General features: G+C 45.3%; 1 protein-coding gene across 3 annotated transcripts in view; it reads left to right on the plus strand.

The window, feature by feature from the left end:
• The first annotated feature begins 8517 nt into the window (after nucleotides 1-8517).
• The window catches only part of LOC119405433 (mucin-19-like), a 117164-nt gene continuing 99440 nt past the window's right edge, over nucleotides 8518-26241 (plus strand). The window contains exons 1-2 of one of the 3 annotated variants that reach the window (XM_049419116.1): nucleotides 8518-8770; nucleotides 22507-22613. In XM_049419116.1, coding sequence (XP_049275073.1) covers nucleotides 8711-8770; nucleotides 22507-22613 — 167 coding nt within the window. In that variant the 5' untranslated portion in view covers nucleotides 8518-8710. The remainder of the gene's footprint in view (nucleotides 8771-22506; nucleotides 22614-26241) is intronic. The other 2 variants (XR_007417510.1, XM_049419118.1) reach the window with 2 other exon arrangements.

Below are 26241 nucleotides of genomic sequence, written 5' to 3' on the forward strand. Positions count from 1 at the left end.
ATGGAGGGTGTGAAGTTGAAGAATTCGGTAATAGTGAAACTTCTACATGGAATAGTGAAGCGTTTGTAGTCTCGAGCGGAATGCTGCTTCCTCGCTCACGTGCAATGGAAATATGCACTTCTACTTCGCCAGTAAATGATTTCCATTTTGCTCAGAGGACAATTACGCAATGTTTATCCATATAACCCACGAATACTGAAGGCGTCGGTTGAGTGCTCACGCAAGCCTATTTTTTCCAGGTGTTCCCTACCGCTTTTGTTTCTTTTTGCGCAGTTTATTTGCATCACCGCTATTCTTTTAGTTTTTCTACCAGCCCATCTTCTGGCAATGTAGGAAGCATGAAACCCGCCTTTTCGAATTACCAGCCCATCTTTCCCATATCGTTTACCTTTCCCTACAAGGTGGTGTAAGTCAGTTTCCTAAAATATTTACTAGACCGTTCAGGCACGATGGGAATGATCACTACACGGATTTGCCGAGTGCTTGCGGCTTCAAAGGCGCCGGTGGCTAGAATGGCTCGTTGTGAAGCTCGTGGGCTGATTTCACTTGGTGAGCCTAAAAAGGCTGAAATGGTGAAGTGTGACTGCTGAGGTTTTTATATAATTACTAGAATATATAAAAAGCCACATGGAGCCGAAAGAACGAAGCTTAGGCAAATCCATGTGCTACTCATTTTTCCCATGCTGGCGGACGCGCAATGCATTGCAGCTCCCATAGACACTAGCGCCAGACTTCCCTATAGTGTATTATTACGAAACTCTATGATGTAAGAGGTAACGATCGAGTGCCAGACGTTCGTCCCATAACGAATTCCCAATCTATCGAGGACAGATCCGAGTGTTTCAGCCTCCTGGTGACTGTTTCTACCACTCATATTTACGTGCGAATGTTGCTAATGCCCTGCATTTTTGAGTCACAACACTCTAGTTTCATTTCTTAAGTCAGCAGAAGATTTTGACCATCTCGCGAGTGATCAGCAGCAGAACAAAAGCGTTAGCTAGTACTACATACCATAGTCTCGGAAAAACTTTTTTTTGCCAATTGCAAACTAAGGTCAACTAAGGTAAGAGCTTGATGAAGAAAGGGAAGTACACCGACCAAATAAAAGTTTAAAAGAAAGGACGTTTCGGCTTCCACATGGAAGCCCTATTCACAATGAGGCCAAACGACTAGAAGTGTCTCCTATATTGGTTTCAGCATGACGCAAGCACCGTGCGTTGGACGAGGGCAGGTTTCCATCATTGCGATTCAGTGTTTTCCTTGTAGATAGTGCCTCGAGAGACTCGAGATACAGGCATGATTTTCAGTTTCGTTTCCACCCTATAATACTCGCATTCATCCCGTCAATGGTGTGATAAGCCATAGCTGCTTGCTCGGCCAGTACATTAGACTATATAGGAGACACTTCTAATCGTTTGGCCTCAGTGTGAACAAGGCTTCTGTATGGAAGCCGAAACCTTGTTTCTTTTAAACTTTTATTTGGTTGGTGTACTTCCTTTCCTTCATCAAGTTTCATCCCGACCAGACGGGTTTCCGTCGAACTCTCGATTTTAAGGTAAGAACTGGTAAACCTAACGAAGAGGGGCGCAAAGTATATGGCATCGACGTCAGTGTCGTTCCAATTTTCAAAGCATGGAAACGACAAAGTAGATATTTGAGTGCAAGGGCACCGCCCAGTGTTAATCTCCAGGCCTATTGCTAATTTTGTTACTACGTAATTACCTTTTTTGCGGAGATAAATGTTTCTCGACCCAAGAAATTAATTTTTTAAATCTAGTATCGCATGTAGACATCCGCCGCCAAACACTTGGTGTAACTCCCACGGCCGTAACAACAACAACAACAACAACAACAACAACAACAACAACAAAAAAAAAAAAAAAAACTCCAGGCCTGCGCCGAAACCGCAGCACAGTCACAGCGAAAGCTGGAAGAGCGGCGTTTCTAGAGCCCGTTGTAAGCTCTTTTGGGGCTACAATACAAGTACACTAGAAAGGTACCCACTAAGCCATAAATCACAATTTTTGTGAAGTTGGGAAGCACCTACTAAGCCATTATTCGTCATTCTGCGGAGAAGCGAGGTAACAGCCACACGTCTGTAAGGCATTATTTGCACTTTGTTGACGCGACGACTGATGACGATGAAGAATTATGGCTCAGCCCTTTGTAATGGGTTGGAAGCTTTAAACGGCCCACCAGTTATGTAATTTGCATTGGGTGATGCCCGGTCGCTATTTCCCTCTCCCGTCATGCTGTATAACATACGCTGACGTGGGAGAGAGACGGGGGGGGGGTCAAAGAACTTTACTGAGACCCCGAGGAAATGGATCATGCGCTTATATGCTTCCTTGGCAACCAATAGAAGTGCACTTGCGAGGAACCCACTACGCTATAAATCATTGTAATTTTACTGAGACCCCGAGGAAATGGATCATGCGCTTATGGGCTTCCTTGGCAACGAATACAAGTGCACTTGCGAGGAACCCACTACGCTATAAATCAGTGTAATTTTTGAGAAGTAGGGCAGCAGGCACTGTGCCATTTTTCGTCATTCTACGGAGAGCCGTGATGCCTGCTAAACGCATGTAAGGCATTATGCGCACTTTGTTGATGCTGTGCCTGATGACGATGAAGAATTATGGCAGAGCCCTTTGTAATGGGCTGGAACCATTCAACAACCTACTCGTTGCGCAATTCGCATTGTGTGACGCCTGGTTACAGAATTCGCGTTGTGCGACGCTTGGTGCTTATTTTACTCTTCTATACTGCATATGCTAATGTGGTTCCTTCCCGACATGAAGCCTGCATAGGACCTTTTTGCAAAGCAGTTTCAAGCACCGGCATGGCTCAGCGGTTGAATACTGGGCTCCCACGCAGAGTGCCCAGGTTCGAACCTCGTTCCATGCTGGAATTCTTTTCTTACTTCGTTTTTTTTTTTTTTATTTCAAGCGATACTGGTTACGGACACCGGCGGCGGTGGCGGCGGCGGCGGACAACTACGGCGCCAAAAACGGCCGGTGAAATGATCTCATAACCGCTTTCGCTGTAAAAAAAAAAAAAAAAAAAACGAAATAGACTCTGCAAGCCTGATATATATTTTCAGATGTAAAACCTTCGCAGGATAGGCTACGCCAAAGCCGGCTATCCGAAAATCATGGATTTGTTACCCAAGCAATAACACAAAATAAAGTAGAACATTTTTTAAAGCACCACACATTCACTAGCACAAGTGTGCAAAGAACATCTTTGTGGGCATCCCAGCTAGTTGGGCAAATCTGTGCAGATGCGTATTATACTAATAGCACTTACGTTGTGTCTTTATTGCTGCCCATGTAATTTGTGAGTTCGCGCTGTTAGTAATATGCATGTTTTGTGAATTGAGTTAGATCTGTGTTGAAAATTACTTGGTGAGGCACACGTCCAAAGAAGGCATGACCGTGTCATGACCAGATTGAGGGAGAACCGTGCTTCTTGGCTAAAAATGAATGTATAAACCTGGCTACATTATCCAGAACTTCAGTAAGCGCGAAATACACGTAACACGGCCGAAGAACACAGGCCAAGAGCTTGTCCTGTGTTATTTGTCCGTGTTACGTGTCCTTCGCGAGTACAGAAGCTATGTATCAGCACCAACTAGCCCGATCTCAGTGCTGGCTACTTTAGTTGCAAATAATTTAAGCGAAGGACGCATGACCTCACTGAAAGAAACAAAGATCGCAGCTGATTTGCTTTGTAAATCAGGCTTCTCTACGCAGTGAGTGTTAGTGTGGTGAAGACTGCTTTCTTAAAGAGCAGGGATTTTGAGGTAGGAAACACATTGAAGAAAATGCTTTTTTTTTTTTGCTGGACCACTTTCGCCCACTCTTTGTAAGCTAATGTTGTTGTTGTACCCGATGACTCAGGATCAATAGCAACTATCGCATTTACTCGCATACTACCGGCACTGGCAACCTTCTGGCTCTTTCATAACAGGAACATTGTCTTCATTCAATCTCTTTCCAATGCTCGAGATTTCCATGAATTATCCGCATTTCAACCGAACGCTCAGTGAAGCTGGCTTGTTCTTGCCGATACAAATATTCGTACACCTGACAGAAAGTTTAGGATAGCACACCAGCTGCTGCCTCTATGCTCATGCTATCGATGGTTACTCTCGCACAGTGGTAACCTTACGATTTGGGATGTCCATCAACTTGTATCCATAAAAAACAATGAGTTGGCACTCGTCCCAATGCGACTCGGCCTTTCATAGCCCAAGTTGCTTAGGGACGCTAAACCCCCATGAACCAACTCCAGGATAACTTTTAACCCCTTGGGTTCTTTAACGTGCAGCCGTCGTAACCGGAATCGAACAGGCAACCTCTATAACCTTTCAGTACCGGTATAAACATAGATACCAATGCGAAAAGAATGGAATAGACATGGGATATGATGGCGTAACAACATAACGAGTCGGGCGCACAGCGTCCCCCTGCTAATGACACTCGTACGGTGAACGTTCTTTACGCGGGTAGTACGTCAACGGTAGTAGTGAGTAAACGCGACTTGACAGGGACGTAGAAAGAAAAGCAGACAAGGACACAGCGCTGCTTTCAACTGAGATTTTATTTTCGCACGAGCCGATAAATATATACCGGGCGAGCGAAAATAACAGAAATAAAAAAATGAACACTCAGTGGGGCATACCGTTGAACCAAACACGCGTACAGGGCAAGATCACGATCCCAGACAGCGCGAATAATGTGTAGTACATCTACAAAACGCACGCTAACGCACTTCGCATCTAACGCAGACAAACTACGCAAGGACGTGTATAGATGGACACACACCAGCATCAGACATGTTAGAAGTGAACGCCTGAGCTTGTCTTGGAGAAGAGCTCTATAACAGTGCGCACCGTAGAGATGAAACATTCTTGAACATGGGTTGTCGCTGGAGCCGACGTTTCGGCATGTGGTCTTTGTCTTCTTCGTGACAGCAAGCGGTCTTGTCTTTGTCATCGAGAAAACAAGACCGCTTATTGAAATGGTGCCTCCAATGAGAGCCCGTGTTCAAGAATTTTGCATCTCTACAAGCCTGCATATTTCCATGGCCCTCGCGTGCACCGTAACGTAGTGTGCATTGTAACGCGAGTTAACTAATTCGACTAACTCGGTTGAGCCTGATAATGGGCATCAGGGAATTGCGGCCTCGCGGTCCTGGTATCTCAACAGGTTTAACCCACCCCTGTCAACCGTCGGGTCAAACTCTTCACTGTGCTCTACATTCGTGACCGGGAACTGACAACCTTACCAGCAAAAGTGACTCAACACAAAACGACGCGAGATATAAGTGAGAGAGGGAGAGATCAACTCATTAAGCAGCAGTCTCGCCACGGGGAAGATTATGCCTCGACTCGACACGGTGCCGCAGCGACGGAAGCCTAAAAAGGCAAAATAGCCGAGGGAGGCATGCACGTAAGTAGGGCGGCCACGAGATGTCGCGAAAGAAAAAAAAAAGATAAACGAAAAATTGCGGGGGTGAAAAGGGCGGTGGCGTCGGTCGTCGTGACTCCACCTCTTTTTGCGGCCGCAGAGGCGAGCCGAGGTCAGTGTGTTGCCGCCGCGCCTCGGTTGCTCTCTTTCTCTCGAACAGCGGTTGAGCGCTCATTACATCAGTCGACGGGAGCTCGGCTTTTTTACCCTTTGTTTCAGCGTCCGATCGCCGACAAGCGCACTTCCCCTGCTTCGGCCCTTGGCCGCTGCTACCTACGGTAGCATGCGTCCTCACGGTAGCATGCGTCCTCACGGAGTTGACGTGCTCTGCAAATGTGTGGACGTGGTTGCACTTTCGGGCAATGAGACGTGAACAGCACGCAGAAACCGGTTTATGTTTTTTGTTGTTACAACTTTCCTTTAGCATTTTTACCAGCGACCACTGTAACGAATGTTGCCGAAAGTGAGTCTGTAATTCAATATCGACGTCTGTTTGAGTTTTGTTGCCTGTGTTCTTTAATTAGCCAATGGTTAATTGGGAGTCTTCCGTAATGTACTTGATTTTCAGCCAAACACACGCACACACACACAAAGCTCACTCACTCACTCACTCACTCACTCACTCACTCACTCACTCACTCACTCACTCACTCACTCACTCACTCACTCACTCACTCACTCACTCACTCACTCACTCACTCACTCACTCACTCACTCACTCACTCACTCACTCACTCACTCACTCACTCACTCACTCACTCACTCACTCACTCACTCACTCACTCACTCACTCACTCACTCACTCACTCACTCACTCACTCACTCACTCACTCACTCACTCACTCACTCACTCACTCACTCACTCACTCACTCACTCACTCACTCACTCACTCACTCACTCACTCACTCACTCACTCACTCACTCACTCACTCACTCACTCACTCACTCACTCACTCACTCACTCACTCACTCACTCACTCACTCACTCACTCACTCACTCACTCACTCACTGTCTGTAGCTGAATTTTTATAATTAACCATCAAAATGTCTTTGCGCCTGCTGCAGCCAGGAGCCTTTCTAGGTCATCAAGACATAGAGCTGATCTTGTACTTCTTACTCGATCGCCGCTATTCATTTTTCACCGACTCTAGGCAATCAATGTAGGCGGAATCCTTAAAAGAGGCCTCCGTTGTTGAACTAGAATAAAAATTGGGGGACGCTTAAGCTTCGCCTTTAAGAGTTGAACGCGATAGCGATCGCCTGCCTCTAGTGCGCACTTCGAACACTATGAGTGTTTAACAGAATGTGCGCACTAAGGTGTGTGCCTTATGTAATGGGTAGCATGCTTTTAACCAGGAGCAAATATGCGCGAGAAACTTTTTCGAAGTTGCGATGCACCCACTACGTGGTCTTAAGGGAATACGCGCAGTAATGTGTGTACCTTTTGTAAAGGGTGGCTGTCTTTAAACCACCAAGTCGTTATGATATGGACATGGTGTGACGCCCGATGGCAATGTACGCTTGTACCACGCAATACTACTGCGATATTACATCTCGTACTGTGACACCTGTATACAGGACGCGTATTTTTGGGAAGTATGAAAGTTACTTTCAGTGCAGCTCCAAGCAGAGGCGTGGCTGTGTGGTAGAACACCTGCTTGCCACGCAGACGGCCTGGGTTCGATTCTCACTCGGACCCAGCATTTTTATTATTTAATTATTTGCAGCTTTTTCGATTTTTCGGTCACGGACAAGATGATGATTTTTCGCTCACAACCAACGGCGCCGACGCCGATCTGCGATATGAGCTCCTTAACGCTATCGCGTTAAAACTAGGCCAAATCGGGCGCGCGCTACAGCTTCCATAGCCGCTGCAATACGTGCTTGCAGCAGCACATACTACCCGTCTCCATCCCACCTTCCGTTTATGTCCCAGAGTAAGTTATCTAGCCAGACACCTGGGATACATCACCGAGAATGCACAAAGGCTACAACAAATGGCTCAAGCTTGAGTTTAACGCTAAAAAGCCTCAGAGTTACAACGCGAAGAATAAGCGACAGTGACTAGGACACACATGTATAGTACGACTGAATTTGCAGTCGTCACCGAGCACCAGTAATCATGTGACTTGTTACGTCACGTTTTCTTTTCTTTATATGCAAATGGCTAAACTGCAATAAAGTTGTTCGCGCAACTGCTGGCCTGGCTACATGGTGGCAGGGGTGGGATTCGAACCCACGCCACCGAAGGGACTGGTGGCTACAACAAGAACAAAGAACGATGTTTTACTCCTTGTAGCATATTCTTCGCGCTACAACCCTCACGGGATATGGAGTACCCTGAAGTCCAAACCACCGTCCTAAAGAAGACTGCTCAGAAAAAAAAAAGTGGTCAATTAATCGTGAACTTAGGAATGCCCAAAGGCCGCCTTACTTCGAAATGAGCAATAACGCATTAGCTTCTGGAATACCCCACACGCGAATTCCAGGGAGCAGGTGCAAACTGTGAGCACCCCGGTTCTGACGCAAGAGCTCGAGTACCGCATCGTTCTTCAAACGGGGCACCGTGTGTGCGTTCGGAGTCACGTACTGCACTGTCTCCCGGACAACGGCCCGTTTCCAGCAGCAGCAGCAGCCCCATCGACCAAAGAAGGGTGAGAAGGAAAGAGAGAGAAAAAATGGGGGCGACCGGGAAGGTGAGGACATCGTCGGATTCGTATCTCGCGCAAAACTCGAAACTCCCACTTCGCTCGCTCCCCCCATCGATATCGCTGCGAGGACCCCCTTCTTTAAACGCAAGTTGCCCGTGCAGGGCAAGTAAGCAACTTTGGCCCAGGCCCCCACTCCTTCGTCTTTTTCGTCTGCTACGGGTCGTCTGCTTATTTCTCTTGTTGCTATACCTGTACCACTGTTTGCGATCGTCGTCCGCTCGGCGAGGCGCAGTGGCATGGCTTGGCTTGGCCGAAGGCGGTGTAGGACGAGGTTGAACGAAGGAAAAGCATGCGGGTGCCACGCCACCCGGTGAAGAAGAGAGAAGGACCCCGATGTTTTCCCGGAGCAAACGTTTGAGCGAGCCTGCCCGAGAGGCGTGCGCTCGCGCTGCGGCATGATTACCTTACGATGTCCGGCTTCTTCTGACTGGCGCGGCCGTGACACGCCCGTCGTCGTGCTGTGCTGGTGGTGGTGCCCGCGTGCAGCCGCGAGTTGTTGACGCGGGCACCGTGTCAACAGGACATGGATCAATCCGCGACTGAGGACCGAGAGAGTCGCAGGAGTCGACCGCCCTCCGAGCAGGTAAAGGCGATACTCTCTCTAGCGCGTCGCGTTTCTTAATTCTATTTTGCCGCCTGTTTTGCGGCATCTTGGGAAGCGAGGCTTAACTAACTCTCGCGCGCGTGCATGTTGTTGCTCTTCGCATTCGACGCTGCACTTCCACGCAGCGCTTAGGCGAGTTAACAGTGGCCGGACAACTGCGTGTGCATTTGTATTTACATTCACAGAGTGCTTATTCACTTGCGTCCACAGAAAGGAAGTGTGTTCATCCTTGTGTCCTACGAGGCATTCTTTTTTAAGTTAAGGCATAACTAGATTAGATTCCCAAGCAGCCTCCTGTAACTAGTGTGTTCACTGATGAACAAGTGTTCTAATCAATTATGCAAACATTATAATATTGCTGACAGTTAAAGCCGCTAAAGTACTATAAAAATTGTTTTGTAAAACAGCCAACAAGCACTGGGCTGTTTTTTCTCTCGATTAGTTCTCAATAGCAACTCTATCGTTGTTCTAAACAGAGGAGCACTAACTGCAGAGAAGTTAACAGCACCGAAAGGAAACAGAGAAAGCCTACGGAAGCATCCCGTTACATTGGGGCTGTGTTCACGTGAAGGACCAGGTAACGATGATGTTAGCCCAACTTCTGCCGTTGTGATGCAACTCTGTACATATGGAATGAAATTCTAGCGTTGTATGAAGAGAGAAGTAGAAAGAGAGGAGACAAAAGGCAATGAGTTTAACCAATGGAGCAATCTCTTCGTTGTTCTTCGAAAAAGATAGAGTTGTACAGAAGTATCTAACATTCAAAGTTCGCTACCCCGAATCGACTAAGGGGTATAGCTCCAAGCAAAGAAAAGGTGACCGATAGATCAGGCGTGCAGAAGATGAAACAGCATAATTCAGTTTAAAGTATAGCATATATTGGCTTATGACTTATGTGCACAATGCGAGGTTTAAGTGCGAATTCACAATTACGGGTTGGCGTTTGCTGGTACTAGGTCACACTGCAAGTTCTCTGCTAGCTTTTAAAAAACAGTGTATCCAATAGTAGTTCAGGGAAGCTTTCAAAACTAGCCGAGGCAGTGGTGAAACTTCTGGATGAATGCATATGGGAGGGAGTGGGGCGCAGCGGAATCGATTAGGGCTGGCTTGATGTAGCTAAAATAACTCCGAAACAGGGCCATATGAGAGAGTGCGGCAAACAGTGAGAGAGAGACGGAGAGATAATGCGATTAAATGAGTGGCACAGTTAGGTAAAGTCATGTAAAGACAAAGAAAAAAAAGATGCTTGCGTGCTCCTCCGTTTGTTTTGCAGTACTTGAATGTTTTCTATTCTTTACAAAGCGCTGTTGATCTCACGTCGTAGTTAAAGTAAACCACAACAATGTTTTACTTCACAAAGAACAGTATTCTAATTTCGTTCTTTTGAGTTGCGCTTCGTTGCCCCTTTACATTCTGTGTAAGAGGGAATGCTGAAAGAAAGGGTGGCAAATGCATGGTTTATATTTGTACCAGGAGGCTGAATGTAGGTCAACAGTTTACTCCTGGTAAATGAATCTATGTCGCATAAACGAATCACCTGTATACCCTAGTTCATGGGTTGCGCGGCTTTATAGCATGAGTTGGCTTTCACTGTGCTGCCAGCGAATGCCAACTACTGTGTATGTCACGTACGTGACCTTGGGCGCTGTAGGGGAAATAACAGTCATGAGCTTTTACACGGTGCGGAAGTCTGTTAACGAGCACTAATGAAATCGTACACAAACAAACACCTGCGATATTTGCTCGGTTTTCTATTAGCTTCTTCTACGCTTCATAGAATAAAGATGACAACAAAATAAGTCATAAAAACTAGGAGGACGCTTGAGCTTCGCTTTCAAGAACAGAACGCGATAGCGTAATCGAACCGTGTTCGTATCGCCTTCCCAATCGCTAGCTTGGCTTTGATTCTTGGTCTACACTTAAACTGTGTTGCAAGCAAAGCCAAAGTGCGGACGCGCGCCGGATCCTATATCCATGCATCTGGCAGCGTCATCTCGCTGGTTTTCTGTCAAGCCGCTGAAGAACCTCCGAGACGTACGCACCACCAACGCTAAATGGTGCGTACAAATAGCTCGCCGTTAGTATGCTAGAGGATGTATGCGTGGTGGCCGAGTGCCTAAACGCATCGCCCCACGGAGCGAGGGGTCGCAGGTTCGAATCCCAAATTCCACTGGAACTGAAGATCTTTTATTATTTCTTTATTTGCATCTACCTCGAATTTTCCCTCACGGAAAACGCTGATTTTAACTAACAACCAAACACGCCGCCGACAGCGGAATTTCTGCGAAACGAGCTCTTTAACACTATTGCGCTAAAAAACAGCAGTAAGATCACGTGAATGTAAATTGTGGAATTTACCGTCCATGAACTGTACCATGGGGTATGAGACTTGGGAGTGCTTTGGCTGACTTAAGTTGGTTTTTCTACCACACACCTAGGTCTGAGTATGCGAGAGGGTTTGTCTTTACCACTGAGTGAAAGATACAAGAATCTTGTGTCGTTCTTCGTCATGCAGGAAAAAAAAAGACAGCTATCATCAAAGTGTGAGCAGCTTGATTCTGAACTCGCGCAAGAACTTACGCTATGTTGAGATGCGTGATATTTTCGCGTACGATGAAGGCGCTGAAATAGGCAGAGGCCATACTGTGTTCTACACGAATCTCAAGAATTACGATTCACGCGACTGGATTCGCACCAGGTGATGGCACCATTAAGCCGAGTCATTTCTCATTTACGCTCACGGTTAACTTAATGCTCACTTCACGCGTGTGAACCCGGAGGAATAGAGGCTCTCAGAGCAAGATCTACGCCATGTCTCTTCAGAAAACGGTGCACTGAAAAGAAAAGAACAGGATGAGCGTCCACCAGTGGATAGCCCAATCAGTGTCATGTACGTATGTCCGTTCGCTATTGGACAGTGCCCCGAGCCCCGACAAACCATGCGCGAGCAGCTGCGTGATCTCATCTCCGGATTGTCTGATATCACCCTATAGCTTTACAGTGCTGCACGCTTTTTATTTCTGAGAACAAAAAAAAAAGCCATAAAAAAGGACAAAATGGAACGAGTACCGTAAGCACTGGGAACTTTACAGCGCCACGGTTGTCGTGAATAACGGCGCAGCAGTAGGAACTCGCGGCAGATTAATGATGACTCGCTTCGTCTCTTGCATATTCATGCGCTCCCACGCCTATGTCGCCTCGCAGGAGGCGCGGACACTTTTTGTATATCTTTTATATCATTAGGTTTACCGTTGACGGGGAGTTGAGAGGACGGACAAAACTCTGCGAAAGTCAAAACAATAGAGAAAAAGTTAACCGAATAAAGAACCGATGCAAGGCCATCGCACTTGCTCGTGTGTACACTTCAGAGAACGTCGTGAGGAAGGGAAGGTAGCGAGTGATCACTCTACAGAAAAAAAGGCCTTGAGGACTCACGTGCGTTGTCCATACCCGCCGTGGTATTCAGGTCATCGGGGCACGCCTATGTCACCGTCGTAGGGCCGAGCTTTCGGGGGGTGCAGCGTGACAGAAAATGGACCTAAGCAGAGAAGAAGCCTTCGCTCAATGGACACACGGACGTGCAGAGACACGTGTCGAGAATGATGTAGTGCCTTGTGCACACTGTTAGTGCAAAGACTCAACATCCCCCCCCCCCTCCCGCCCACCCCGCACATTCTCTGGAAAGATTAGTTTCGAAAGTTTCCTAATCTTCCTGGGTTTCCATGAACACGCTTCACATTCAAGTTCGTGTTATGCTCGTCACGCCTGGTCATTATTAAGGCGATAGTTTAGACATCTCATCAAACGCGAAAATCAACCGTCGGCGTCTTCTACACGAGTAATGCGAAAGATCACCATCACGCGATGGCGTCACCATATGACGTCATAATAGTTCACAGGTCGCCAAAATCTGTGACGTCATCTTGACGTCACTGTATGGCGTCAAATAAACTGACGCCACTAAATGACTTCATCACATGACATCGTCGGTTTGTCAAAGGGTGGTGATCACGGAGGCAATGTAAAAGCAGGCGAGGTGCACAAAGCTTGCAATGCCTCTGATCCTAGAGGCAGTGCAAAACCGCGTTAGGTGCAGAAAGCTGTCGGAAGTGGGCGGGGGAGGATCAGTACATCGGCTGAGAAGTAAAAGAAGGAGGCTTTCGCCTTCAAGTCGTCTTAGGTGAATACATAAGGGACCCCGTGATTTTTCTTTTTTTATTTTCATAGTATATCTTACTCTCGTGGAGGAGGTAATCGTCATTTGACACGGGTCACATTGTAGAAACTTTAACGTCCTAGTTTCACGCCTTATTTTATCTTCTTTACTTCAACATCTTTCTCTTTCTTCTAGGTTTCCACGCGTCTAACAATGTCATCAGATTAGCGACACCGCCTCCCTGTCCTCTTGCGATTTCGTTTGTTGAATTGCTACCCCTGCGTTTCAATCTTTCAAAATACTTTTTTCTTGTGTCCTTTCCCCCCACCGGATAGCATAAAGGCACAAGCGTGTCGTTATTCTCTCCGGCCTGCCCCTTTATTCTCCGAAATCGCCCCCGCGATCAACCGACATTCGCGTGTAAAACCCGCCCTGCCGCGTGGTCCAGCATTCATTAATGAATGCACCGACCACTCTTCTCAGTTTAGAGGACGCACGTCGTCGGTATTGGGGCGGTGGACGCGGATGATTGCCGGTGGGAGAGTGTGAGGGTGGGGAGAGAAGGGTCGGCTAATTGGAAACGCCAGCGACATCGCAGCGAGGCCGCCCGCAAGGTCAATTCGCATCGACGCCACCTGTCAGTGATGATTTTGCTTCGTTAAAGGGTCACCAAAGTGAAAGACTATTTTTGTCTGCTTGCCACGAGAAGACGCTCGGGAAGCGAGAAAACGCGCAAAAAAGAAAAAAAAATCGGGTGGTGACGTCACCGTGAAGGTTCCACACCAGTCGCCGTGCCGTCATAGATTTTGATGGCGTCTCCTAGGGCCTACGTAGTAGTAGTCTCTAATCGGTAAAAATGAAGTACATTGTCTTCCGAGGGAGCCAGAGGCCTAATATACCAAGTTTCAGGAAATATAGCTGATACGATGTGGCCAAATTATGAAAAAAAAAAAAAAACTTTGAAATCCCTGACGTCACCATCGCAGATTCCGGCGGGAAATTTAAAAGTGATACTTTTGAAATTGATTTTCTCATCTAGTAATAAACCTATGGTGGCGAAAGTAACGACACTAGAGTTTTCAGAGTATAATTTATCAGTCTAAGCTGATTGATTGCTTCACTTTAATAAAAGCTCTGGCCGACCCTTTAAAAACAGGGCCGGCGAGAGCTTGCCTTCATGAGGACGCGTACACGTTTTACATCGATACTGCTTTCTTTTTCTTTCGATGTGTGTTTTTAAAAAGGAAGACTATTTAGAGCGCATTTGGAGGGCGGCAAGCGTATACATTAGACGGCAAGAATCGCTAAGTGGTGCCGCGGCATGCCGTTAAAATCGATGCGTTCCTCTCAGCATTGCGGCGAGAACACGCTATCGCGACCTTTGAATATAAACAAGGTTGGCATTGTGTCATGATTCTATCGTTACGGGGTTCCTATAATCTAGGTCGTAGGGTACGAAGTAGATGTGAAGCCGCGTCTGTATTGAAATGATTTGTATACATGACAACAAGGTATGCCGTATCCTGATCGAATCCCACTTCATTAGATACTGTTTTAGACACACGTTGAGGCTTCTGCCTGCAGGCACTGATATGCACCAGCATTATGCTCAAGCATTCTTGCAGTTTTCGAGCTTACGCAGCCGATTATTAATTAGTGATCAATATTATCAATATCGCTTTATCAACGTAGGGCGTCAGCGTCGTTAAATAATTTAGCCTTCGTTTTTTTGGATCTTTCAAAAGTAAACGCAGGTCAAGCTTACAGCTGATGGAACCGCATTCATGGCGAAATCTTCCAGTGGACAGACTGAGTTAAACTTTATGGACGTCAGGTGTCTGTCCTCAGACGACGTGTGGTCTCAGATGTGGACAGATTTTTATCGGGTCTTGCAATGACGATTCGATTTGACCGCAGGAGCGGGTCCATCCTGAAGACAGCGAAATACTAAACTGCATTTTATTGTTAAGAGGTTGGTCAATCAGCCTCGTCGAACGGCGAGAGTCTGCAGCCAGTCCACCTTTGGAGTCTAGTTCAGATGAGAATACGTATAAGCTGATTCCAGTTTCGTTATGACAATCAATAATTAGTTCATTTATATACTGCAGTAAGGCTTTGCCAATATTAGACAATACGTGCTCTAGATTGAGATAGTGCGGTTCGCTATGCCGGAGTGGTAAGCAAAACAAGAAAAAAGAAAAAGAACTAACAGGGTCCCTTATGCATTCAGCTAAGACTACTTCAAAACGAAACCTTTCTTTTTCGTTTTCTTCTCAGTCGTTGTATTGATCCTCCCTCTTACCCTCCGAAAGCTTTCTGCATCTAGCGTGACTTTTCACTGCCTCCAGGATCGGAGGCGCTTCAAGCTTTCTGACTCTCACCTGGTTTTGCACTGCCTCCGTGATCGGCCCACATTTGACCAAGCGACGATGTCATTTGATGACGTCATGACTTCATGATGTCGTCAGAAATCTCGGCTATGTGGGATGTCATGATAACGTAATAGGGTGACGTCATCGCGTAACGATTTTCTGCATCGTACGTGTTCACGGCGCCGACGCCGACGCCGACGGTCAATTTTCGCGTTTGATGAGGCATCTAAGGCTTTCGTCTTGAAATTGGTCTTAAGAGGCAAACACAAACACACAATGACCTGGCGAAACTTGGTAAAACCTCATGTCATGCACGTGGGTTCTAAGCTGGGCTAGTTGGTTCGCGTGCATTACGGCCAAACAGTGCGATCGACCGGACAAGTGAAGGAACGAATAAGACAAGGGGCTGCATCACCTTCATGTGACTTTAAGCCCAGGTTTTGCTTATAATTCTTCACATGATTAGGCCACAACCACCTGAGCAGAGCTGTATTCGGATGCTACAGTAAAAAATCAGTTATGTACTACCAATACCTTCGGATACAAGCCAAGGTGACATACCACGTCATCCCTATCAGCAACTTTGGAAAGCTTTTGCAGCTGTTACGCATTCACGTTAAATCTTGGCTACATAGCGTGACAAAGCTTATGCGTGAGCAACAGGTAGGCTTATTCAACATGGCTCTGAACGCCAAAAAATGTAAATTTGTTTCAGTTTCCCGAAGGCGCAATCCATTCATTTCTACTTACACAATCGCAAACGTCCCCGTTGAATCAGTTACAACGTATAAGTATTTAGGTGTAATTCTATCCCACGACCTTTCCTGGATTCCGCATGCGACTAACGTCATTTCATCAGCAAACAAGACATTAGGATTTTTGAAACGTCACCTCCGTCACGCGCCGCAACAAGTCAAACTTCTCGCGTACAAATCATTTATCAGACCACAACTAGAATATGCTGCTGCCATCTGGAACCCTCACCAAGCATATATCATCAGTGCACTTGAATCAGTTCAGAATCGTGCCACAAGATTAATCCATCCTTCATATACATATGACGTCAGCATTCCTCTCTTAAAAGCAGAATCAAACTTATCATCCCTCGCGTTTCGTCGTCGTGTTGCCACGCTCTCTCTTTTTCACAAATTCTTTTACAGCTCGCTAAATCGCCCACCTTACATCTCGCCATCATCATCACGCACGTCTCATCGCACTCGCCATCAACTGCAAGTAACCCGTCCTCGAACACGCACCGTCACATTTCAAGCCTCATTTTCCCTCGGGCTGCCAGAGACTGGAACGACCTGCCTCACCATGCTGCTGCCGTACCAACTCATTCCGAATTTCTGGACTCGTTGCAAACCTGTATTACACCATAACACCTGCATTCATTGTTCCAATATGTAAACCACCCCTTATGCAATACCCCAAACGGGGTCTTAAGGTAATAAAATGAAAATGAAATGAAATGTTCATTAAAGCTGTGTGCGAACTGATTTCGAGCCTTGGCGTTGCTGTCGCTTGCGATTTCGTCTACAGTGAGGCGTTAGGTAACCCCAATGAAACTTTATCACTGCGACATACACTTTTTACGAAATTCGTAAGTATTGTGCGAATAGGATACGGAAATGTTGGAGTACATACGCATCTGTTCAGTAAAACTGTTTAACACCTTTTGGAACCCGTTTTGTCAGACATCGTCCTTTCGCCAGTGGCTTTCACTAGACGGCTTCAACGCGTTTCATAGTGCAAGCGGGCTTCGTTATTGCGTTGATATTCTATCCTGCGACAGCGTGTCATCGTATTTTTTCAACAAGGCTCTCGTGTGGTAGCCAAAACGTCTTTGTTGTCCTTCATGGCCATTGTTCAAAGTCATATTTTGACAATGCGTGAGAATTTTCTTAAAACGAGAAGATTTTCCTGAAAACTCTCGACTTCAGACGTGGGCATAGTACGATGAAAGGTGCAGACACGAGCATAAAATATAAAAATATAAAAAGGAACAAGGCCTTGGTGTACGTACTTGCGTTCTTCGTACCATGTCCACGCTATTCACCATGATGTTCGTTCACCAATGAACTGACTTAATTTCAAACTCAGGCACAGCTGTTTCCATGGTACAGAGAAGCCAGCTCACTGTACGCATGAGTTACCAGCAAAGAAGCGCGTGCGCATTCTTCTTGGAGCGTTTCTTGCCCGCGAAATACGTAGTTGGTCCAGAGTGCAGCCATTGATCTCAATACGAACGTAAACAAAGCAGGTCGTCGCGGTACCTCCGCTTTGATCTCGAAGCCCGGGCGTCGTATCGTTCACAATAGCGAAGCGCGTGTTTCACGAAGTGTCTTCAGGGCAACACAATGCCAGTATTTTGAATCTCGCAGCATACAGATACATCAAAGGAGAGAATTGAGATGAGGAAAATCTATTGACGAGGACGTAGTTATGATTTTATTCGCTGACATGATGCACTTCATTGTACTGCAAGGAAGTGATGAGATGCAGCAGGTAGCGTAGTTTTTGATGGCAATAAAAGGAGGACCTCTACGTCAACGCTCCAATTTGTCGGGAGAGGTTATTAATATGTCGAGAAAGATGAAATAAAAAGAAAGAAGGAAGGTGAATGAGCGTTGGCTCGGAATTCCATGGTTCGAACGCGTCGTGGAATTCCGAGCCTACTCTTCAGAATGAGGATGAGGACAAGGACGTACGGCTCATCTAGAGGAAGAAGCAAGTCGTAGTTGGAGACAACTTACTTCGGGTGATAAGCTTAGATTCAGTTAATGGGAGCATTCAACTAACACAGAAGTATGCCAGAAAAACAGCCTGAAAATGTCTGCAACCTTTCGTAAACCACTACATTTAACATTCCGTGCCAACAGATTAAGCAGTGCTGAAAATTACCGGTCTCCACGTCGAAGACAATGTTACTGAGCGTTAACACTAATGTTAACGGAATGGCGCAGTGCCTTATTTCAATAGTCGGCGATCACATAAAAATGTAGTGGTGCATGTACATACGTGCCGTCCAATATTTAAAAAAGAAGAGCTTGTACAGATGCGCCGGAAAATTACGTTGGCTTGTTTCTGTGACGTAAGCCGCTTTTTATTGTTTTTTTGCGTATTTGAGACGGCTAATTCCATCGTACAAATCCACGTCAATGTTTTCAGGGTAAACTATCAAAGTTTTGGCAAATGTGATGCATTAGTACGAAGGCATGTGTACGTTTGCGTGCCAATAAATCACTATTAGTACACAGTTCTCAGTATGCAGGCAAATGTGATGTATTGGTGAGAAAGAAAAAGCCTTTACTTTCAATTACCAAGTGTTCTTACTCACTCAACAAAAAGATTTAAAGTGTGAGCGAACTCAAGCTGACGCGGCTGTCTTACAGAAGTTCACTATTTACAGAGTTCACTATTACAGGATTCACTATTTAAATTTACGGCACCGTGTTTCTTTGAGCGAATGCGCTGAAGACAGGCGCAGCTATATCTTTTTTCTTTTTTCTTTTTAATGGAGCTAATAAATAAAAACGGAACTGTTTGGGCGGCACTGTGAAATAATGAGGACTGATTTTTTTTCTTTAGCGCAATTATCAAAGAAATGTTTCAGTCGGTACTCTTATATTTATTCTAAATGAAATGTAAAAAGAAGTTCGCGGGACACTCGGGCCAATTTTTAATCGTGTGCCTTACGATCTTTGAGCACGCAACACGCCGAATGCCTCTGAAAAGAAACACGCAGGGCGTCTGTCGCCCGAGTCGCTGAACTCGAATGCGCACGTTCGAATCCTCCAGGGCAAATATTAATAGCCAACATTGCGCCAAGCGTTACCGCGGCGGGGTTTACTTTCGCGAGACCGTAACGATCGAGCGAGCGACGGTAACATTTAATTCGTTCGCGAAGGGTCGATTCCACGCCCGTGGCATGGCCATTGTCTGGCTCGCTTCCGTTTCGTGTTGCGGCTCCTAGACTGCGATCCGAGCGCAGAGTAGCGTGCTCACGGGCTCAATACCGAACGTTGTACAAGAACATAGAGCAAAGGCGCAACGGCCATAGCCTAAGAGAAAGAGAGAGAGACGGCCACTTCCTTAAACTTTAGTGTACTGAAACTAGCCACAAAAGAATGCTGTCTTACCTGTTCAATACCATAGAGCAAAGACACAACGACCATAGCTTCAGTGATAGATAGATAGATAGATAGATAGATAGATAGATAGATAGATAGATAGATAGATAGATAGATAGATAGATAGATAGATAGATAGATAGATAGATAGATAGATAGATAGATAGATAGATAGATAGATAGATAGATAGATAGATAGATAGATAGATAGATAGATAGATAGATAGATAGATAGATAGATAGATCTCTTTATTTCTCTCTGTCTTTTTCACGTGTTCGTTTTCGATTGAGACTTGCAGCTGCTGTGCACGGTAGTGGGGCTTGCTCAATTCCTGTGGCACATACCCACCTGAGAAGTTTCGCATGACGGAGCGCAAGTTAGCGATAGCGTAATCAGCTTTGCTGTAAAGAGAATGAAGAGAGCGCGTGCCGGTTCATGATGATGGTAGTGTCTTTTACGACGGAGCACAAGTTGCCGACAGCTTAAACAGGACTAGCCGCGAGTTGGATGTGTAAACATCTCAGACTCTTTCCTCCGGACCAAATAAATGTCTTTTCTCTCTCTCTTTCACTAAACGCACCAAACGCAAGTCGTCGAGCTGGTGCAGTTGTAATTCAGTACAAAACATTTTCAGAATGCAACCATTAACCAGTGCCAGACGTTCGACCGTGTCAGCGCCGGGAGTTTAAACCGCGTGTAGACAGCAGAAACTATTGCGACGAAATTCGAAAGGATAAGTCGTGACGCTCGATGCCAAGTGGTTAAGGGGAGGAGGAGGGGAAAGTGGAAAGCAATGAAAGAGAATGAGGTCAACCAGACGCGCGTCCTGTTTGCGGCCTTGTTCCGGGGAGAAAGGGATTACGGAATGAAAAGGAAGAAAGAGAGGAGATAGAGAAGCGCTATAGGCACGGAACGTGTGTACTTGTCCAGTACATGCCTACTATTAATCACTGAGGCCAGACGCTTTTAAAAACGGTAGAAACGACATGGTCTGGCACCTGTTCCTCTGAAAAGGTGGTTAAACCGAGCAAATGAAGTATAACAGCTGCGCCCAGGTGCCAAGGAATTGATTCGCATTCGTACAGCAAACTCTGATGACAGATTTGATATATATATATATATATATATATATATATATATATATATATATATATATATATATATATATATATATATATATATATATATATATATATATATATAAGGAATGATGAAAGAGACTACGAATTTCGTTGGTTTGGCACTGTGTATTTTCACTAACGTTTCGTCTGGTGGACCAGACTTTGACAAAGTCTGGTCCACCAGACGAAACGTTAGTGAAAATACACAGTGCCAAACCAACGAAATTCGTAGTCTCTTTCTTCATTCCTTATTCTATCGGGGTCTGCGTGATTCTTTTCCCACTACTATATATATATATATATATCTAAGAAGGTATTTGAGACACGACGTACGGAGCACAGTTTATCCTAGACGAACGCAGTTTTTCCTAGGCGAAAGCCGGTCCCACGGCCGAAACGTCGAAATAAACTGTGCTCCGTACGTCGTGTCTCAAATACCTTTCTACAGTACCAGGGCCTGCGTGATACTTCCCATAAACCCTTTATATATATATATATATATATATATATATATATATATATATATATATATATATATATATATATATATATATATATATATATATATATATTGTTACGGCGTTTGTATCATTTCACCATGTACCGGCCAGCAATTGTCGTGTGCCCTGTAGAGGGTGCTCTGCCACATTGAGACTATTAGTGCGGCAAAGCTCCTCACAGCGGTTAAGGGAGAGTAGTGACATTCACATAAAAGAGATTGCTTGCTCTCTCTCCTCTCTCTCCCGCAACGCTCGCACAAACACATAAAGAAAGAGATAGAAAGAGAGTAAGAGAGAAGGAGAAAGATAGAAAGAAAGGGAGAGCGGAGGGATTGACCCAGGCTATATTGTTTTAGAATAACCGGAAGAGCAGGTTCAGAGACAAGCTTAAGATGATGCGTACGGTACTCAAGAAGTCTCTAGCCTAGAGGAAAACACCATTACTAAGCGACTCCGCCTGGATTGCTTTTACCAAACAATTTAGAAAGGACTCGCGGTAGTAATTAGAACGGCAATTACGAGATTTACTAATTAACTTCTCAGCCGGTATAGTCATGCGTTGGCCCTAGTGGAAGCGTCATCCGAAATCTATATACTTGGTAATATTTGTGACATGCCCATTTACGTTCGTCAGCCAACTTGGCTCCATGTGAATGTACTTTGTGTTTTCTTAGGGCCCATACGATATTGCAAGTATGTGAGTGGACGTCGTGTTGAGTTCAATCTTGTTATGACTAGAATTCGTGTTTCCTTGTTCTTTGCTGATGACGTGACCTTGAATTTTCTATTTGACTGAACAAAATGTATTGAATTTAAGGCTGAAGTGATATAATAGCATTCCCTACATGTATTTACCCGTAGATAAATTAAATTTGTATATGCTAAAGGGTAACCGGGGGCCGGTTAAAGGCACCAGAAAGAGTTATTTATAAAAAAATCTGACTATGCGAATAGTTATAGCATGTTCTTAACTATGCACACTGTATCGCAAGAAGAGAGGACGAGCGAGCGCAGAAAACTTAGCTTATTGCTCGTAATCGCCGTCACAGGAAAAATAGCTAATGTTACCTAATATTATAATAGCAAAATGAAAGGTATGTGTAGGTGAAACGCATTCACTTTGCTCTTATACCCCCAAGGCTCGTGCTTTCCATAACACGCAAAGCTTTTTGAGTGGTTGCCTGCGAATTCTTCTTTATTTTCTGAAATCATCCAACGTATATATCGGAACATTACGTTCTATCAACGGTTGGGCTCTTTGGACGAAAGGTTGTTTCATTCAACTGTCATTCAATTTCATTGAAGCGTCAGTAATATTTTCGGCAAACTTGTACATCTCTAATAAGACAAGGTAAATAATACTGCGAGCTAAACTATCGCGTGTTGCATGTTTTTTTGTCTTTTTTTTGCATTTGAACCGGCAACAACGCAGCTGGTGGATTTGCACGTGTACATTGTCCCCGAGGAAAGATGGCTGCGAAAGCGGAAGTTGGCTCGGAACCACGTGGTGGACTACGCCATATCCGCCGGATTTATACGGTACGTGGACTTGACTCGTTAAATGTTACTGGCGAATTGACGCGAATTTTCTTTTCTGGATTTCATGTACTTTTGAAATAAGTGAGGGTCCCGTAGAAGAAATAAGACATTGGCAAGCGCTAAAAACGTTCATATCACCAGCTGATTTCACCTTATACATGCAAACTTTCCACTTCGATCACGCTCTCTAATTCTCCGCTGCGCCAGGCTCTTTGCCGCTGGCACCCATTGTGTATTTCTAAGGTAGCACAAGTTATCTGCTGTACGCATAAAATGGCTTGTTCACCTACAAGCTGTGTTTTTTTTTGCTAACGCCAACTGGGATGTTAGTTACATCCATTTGCCCTTTTAAAGCTCCACCATTGTGTCCCTCTCGCTCAAGGTTACGCCTAGCGTGATGCTAAGTAAGGTCTCGCAATGGCTAAGACAAGACCAGCCAAGCGAGCCGAAGGAAGTAGTAACGCGTAGTCATGTTCTATTAGCTAGTACCCCCTTCTGAGTGATGATGCGTCGACACGTACGTGCTGGCAAATGAAGCCAGAACTGACTCTTAGGAAAAAAAATACAGGATGTTTTTTTTTAACAATACAGATTTTTTAATGAAGATTCTATGACAGCCACGCTCCAGTTATTTTCACACACGCACTCTATGTTCAGGCGGAACTACTTTGCCGGAACTAAAATGACAGGGAGTAATTAAGAAAAATTTGCTAAGTAACTTTTTATTATTGACTTGCAAAGTAGTAGCGCGTGCCAATTTAAGCCATGGCCATTTTTCAAAAATTACGAAAGTCGCATGTAATTCGAGATATTCGTCTCGGCGCGCAGAGAACGCGGCCTCTAAGACCGGAACTACACGTGACAAGGGAGAGGCGAAATTTGAATCAAGGCGCGCCGAAGCGGAATATGGTCGGGAAAATCGGCAAGCATTCTGAAATACACAAATAGACAGCTTATTCTTTGGGGGAGATGTGTGGTGCTTGTTGATGTCTAGCGCCCGTCCTGTGTATGTGTTCCTTACTTGTGTCTACGTCTGGCTTTTTTTTGCGCTACAATTATGATTACTAGTGCTTGTTTGTTTCTTTTTTAATATATAAACAGGAGCAAAAAACTATTTAGCCTGTTTGCATCAAGAAGTGCCGCAGTGGCTGTGCTGTCCCTGAGTTTTATGCTTCGCAGAGAAAGAAAACGTTGATATTGTGGTTTTCTCGTGCACAGCTCGAAAGAAATTCACAAGCACCAAACACCACACGCATAGGGAAGGCGATCCGCTGGCGCAAATGAGATGACTTGCCGTTTTGCACGGAAAGATACGGCCACGACGTGCCTTCAGACAGGAGTCCTGAAAAGCAAATCCTTCACATGACCGCCCCTGGCTGCAGTACGCTCTAAGAGAAAAAAAAATATGTGTTACTCTTTTAACTGAGTCCTGACTTGCCACGTACGTATATGACTCTCTTTAAGGAATCACGTTAACTCCCTTTTGGTTTCCACGACTCTCCAACGGGAGTAAATGATCTCCAAAGAACGTTCACGTGTCTCTTAAAGAGACAGGTGAACGTGGCAAGCCAGAACTCCCAATAAAGACTCAAATGCGTGTTAATTTTTTCTGAACAGTGTAATGTGCATCACAATTTATCCTCTAACGAATCTGTCTCCCCCTTGCGAGCTTTCCTAGAAACTGATTTGGATGTCGGTGGCCACCACATGCACTTCCGTCGATGGCAAATGACTTTTCGGCGTGGCCTCTAAGACCGGCGCAGAGGTAATATCGACCGTCTCCGAGGCTGGCGCTTCGATCGCTTAGCTTGTCGTTCCTCCGCGAGATGGCGGGTCGCACTTCGCGGTAAGCATTTTGGCGGCACGGCTGATGAGAAGCCAACGACCGCGCGAAATAATATAACGAAATAAATCCAGCGAACGCAAAGTGGTGGACCCGCCCCACGCGGGCACTTTATGCTGCGCTGAAAATTAGTGTCGACGGCACAGACCTGGTTGCGCAACGTGCTGCTCGTTTTCACCACTACAGTGTTTCGCGCTTTTGCTGGCGTTGCGTTTTACGTTAAAAAATTCTGACTGTTGACAGAGAGCGCGATTCAATGCATCAGCTGGTTCTGCAATCAAAGGGGCAATGAAAAAGTTGCGGATGATGCAGCGTGTGACGTGATCTTCGCGGAAATGCGTTCGCAGGGCAGTAAAAGGTCAGTGACCCCAGATAGGACGTTGTGCCGTATTTTATTTACTCGTGATAAAATGCATTACGCAGGCTTTCAGCTCCGGTTAAGTGCTTCTTTTACCGTTCGTCAGGACGTGCTATTTTGATAACACTATGGATTTTTTTTTGTACGGTGCTTAGAGACAGTAAATTTGTTTTTTAAAGAATCCACAGTCGAAGACGTTCGCGGCGAAAATGTATTTTAAAGGGAAGTTTGAGCTTCCTAGCAGGTTGATGACGCACTTTTAAAACGGCAACTTTTGATTAAGGCTAGCGAAGGACGTGGTTTATCTATAAACTTAAGGCTAGTTGCTGTCTCGGAAACGAAGAAATTTGGTTTCCGCTGCACTCTCTCTCTGAAAATGTTTGTTCTCAAGCTTAACATCAGCTTATATTGAATATGCCTCGTTTCGATCCTTTTTGTAGTTACACACTCTCTACGTAATTGTGCATTAAAAAAAAAACCTGGTAATTCTTGTCTATAACGTCTCCACAGTGATTGATAGAGAGAGAGAGAGAGAGTGAGTAACCTTGCGTAGTGCAATTAAGTTCCATTCCCACTCCGCCTACTTCAAGGCATTCTTGTTCCAGCACCGTTGAAACGCCTTAGCTCTTCGATAGCCTTTCTGATAATTTCTTTAGGTTATATCAGGCCTTCGCTAGCGAAGAAAAAACAAAGCCTGAGTATAGCTCAATCTCTAAATCTAGGCGTAAGACGTACCAGGACGTCACTTGCTCATCGTACTATCCTAACTGGACAGAGGTTCAGGGGAAGATGGATGAGATGGGAGATTCTTGAACACGGGGCGTCGCGAGAGCCGACGTTTCGACAAGCGGCCTTGTCTTCTTCAAGGCTCAACCTTGAAGAAGACAACACCGCTTTTCGACACGTTTTCTACAGTGACACCCCGTGTCGAAGAATTTTTCGTCTATTCTAAATGGAAGATTACGTGTCCTGAAATACCGGCGTAATGATCGGAACCAAAAAATCTAAATCTCTATACCTCCTCTATTTTAAAGACGATAGTCTTTCTTGGGATACTTGAACGCAGAAATCTTGGTCTGTCTGTCTGTCTGTCTGTCTGTCTGTCTGTCTGTCTGTCTGTCTGTCTGTCTGTCTGTCTGTCTGTCTGTCTGTCTGTCTGTCTGTCTGTCTGTCTGTCTGTCTGTCTGTCTGTCTGTCTGTCACACGATTCAGCCGCCCGGCCAAAGTTTAAGCACTTGCTGAACGCCCAGCCACCTTGAACTGGTAGCTGCGTTCGTACTTGTGAATATTGTCGATCAAAAAGCAAATATTACGCATATCTGAGGCGCAACATCAATACGGAAGTATTAGGTGGTGTGTTCCTTTACTACAAAATACATAGATACGTAATTTTAAAGACCCTAGTGTTTCTTAGGCTGCGCTGAAAA

This window comes from Rhipicephalus sanguineus, chromosome 9, assembly GCF_013339695.2.
Source record: "Rhipicephalus sanguineus isolate Rsan-2018 chromosome 9, BIME_Rsan_1.4, whole genome shotgun sequence".
Lineage (NCBI taxonomy): Eukaryota > Metazoa > Arthropoda > Arachnida > Ixodida > Ixodidae > Rhipicephalus > Rhipicephalus sanguineus.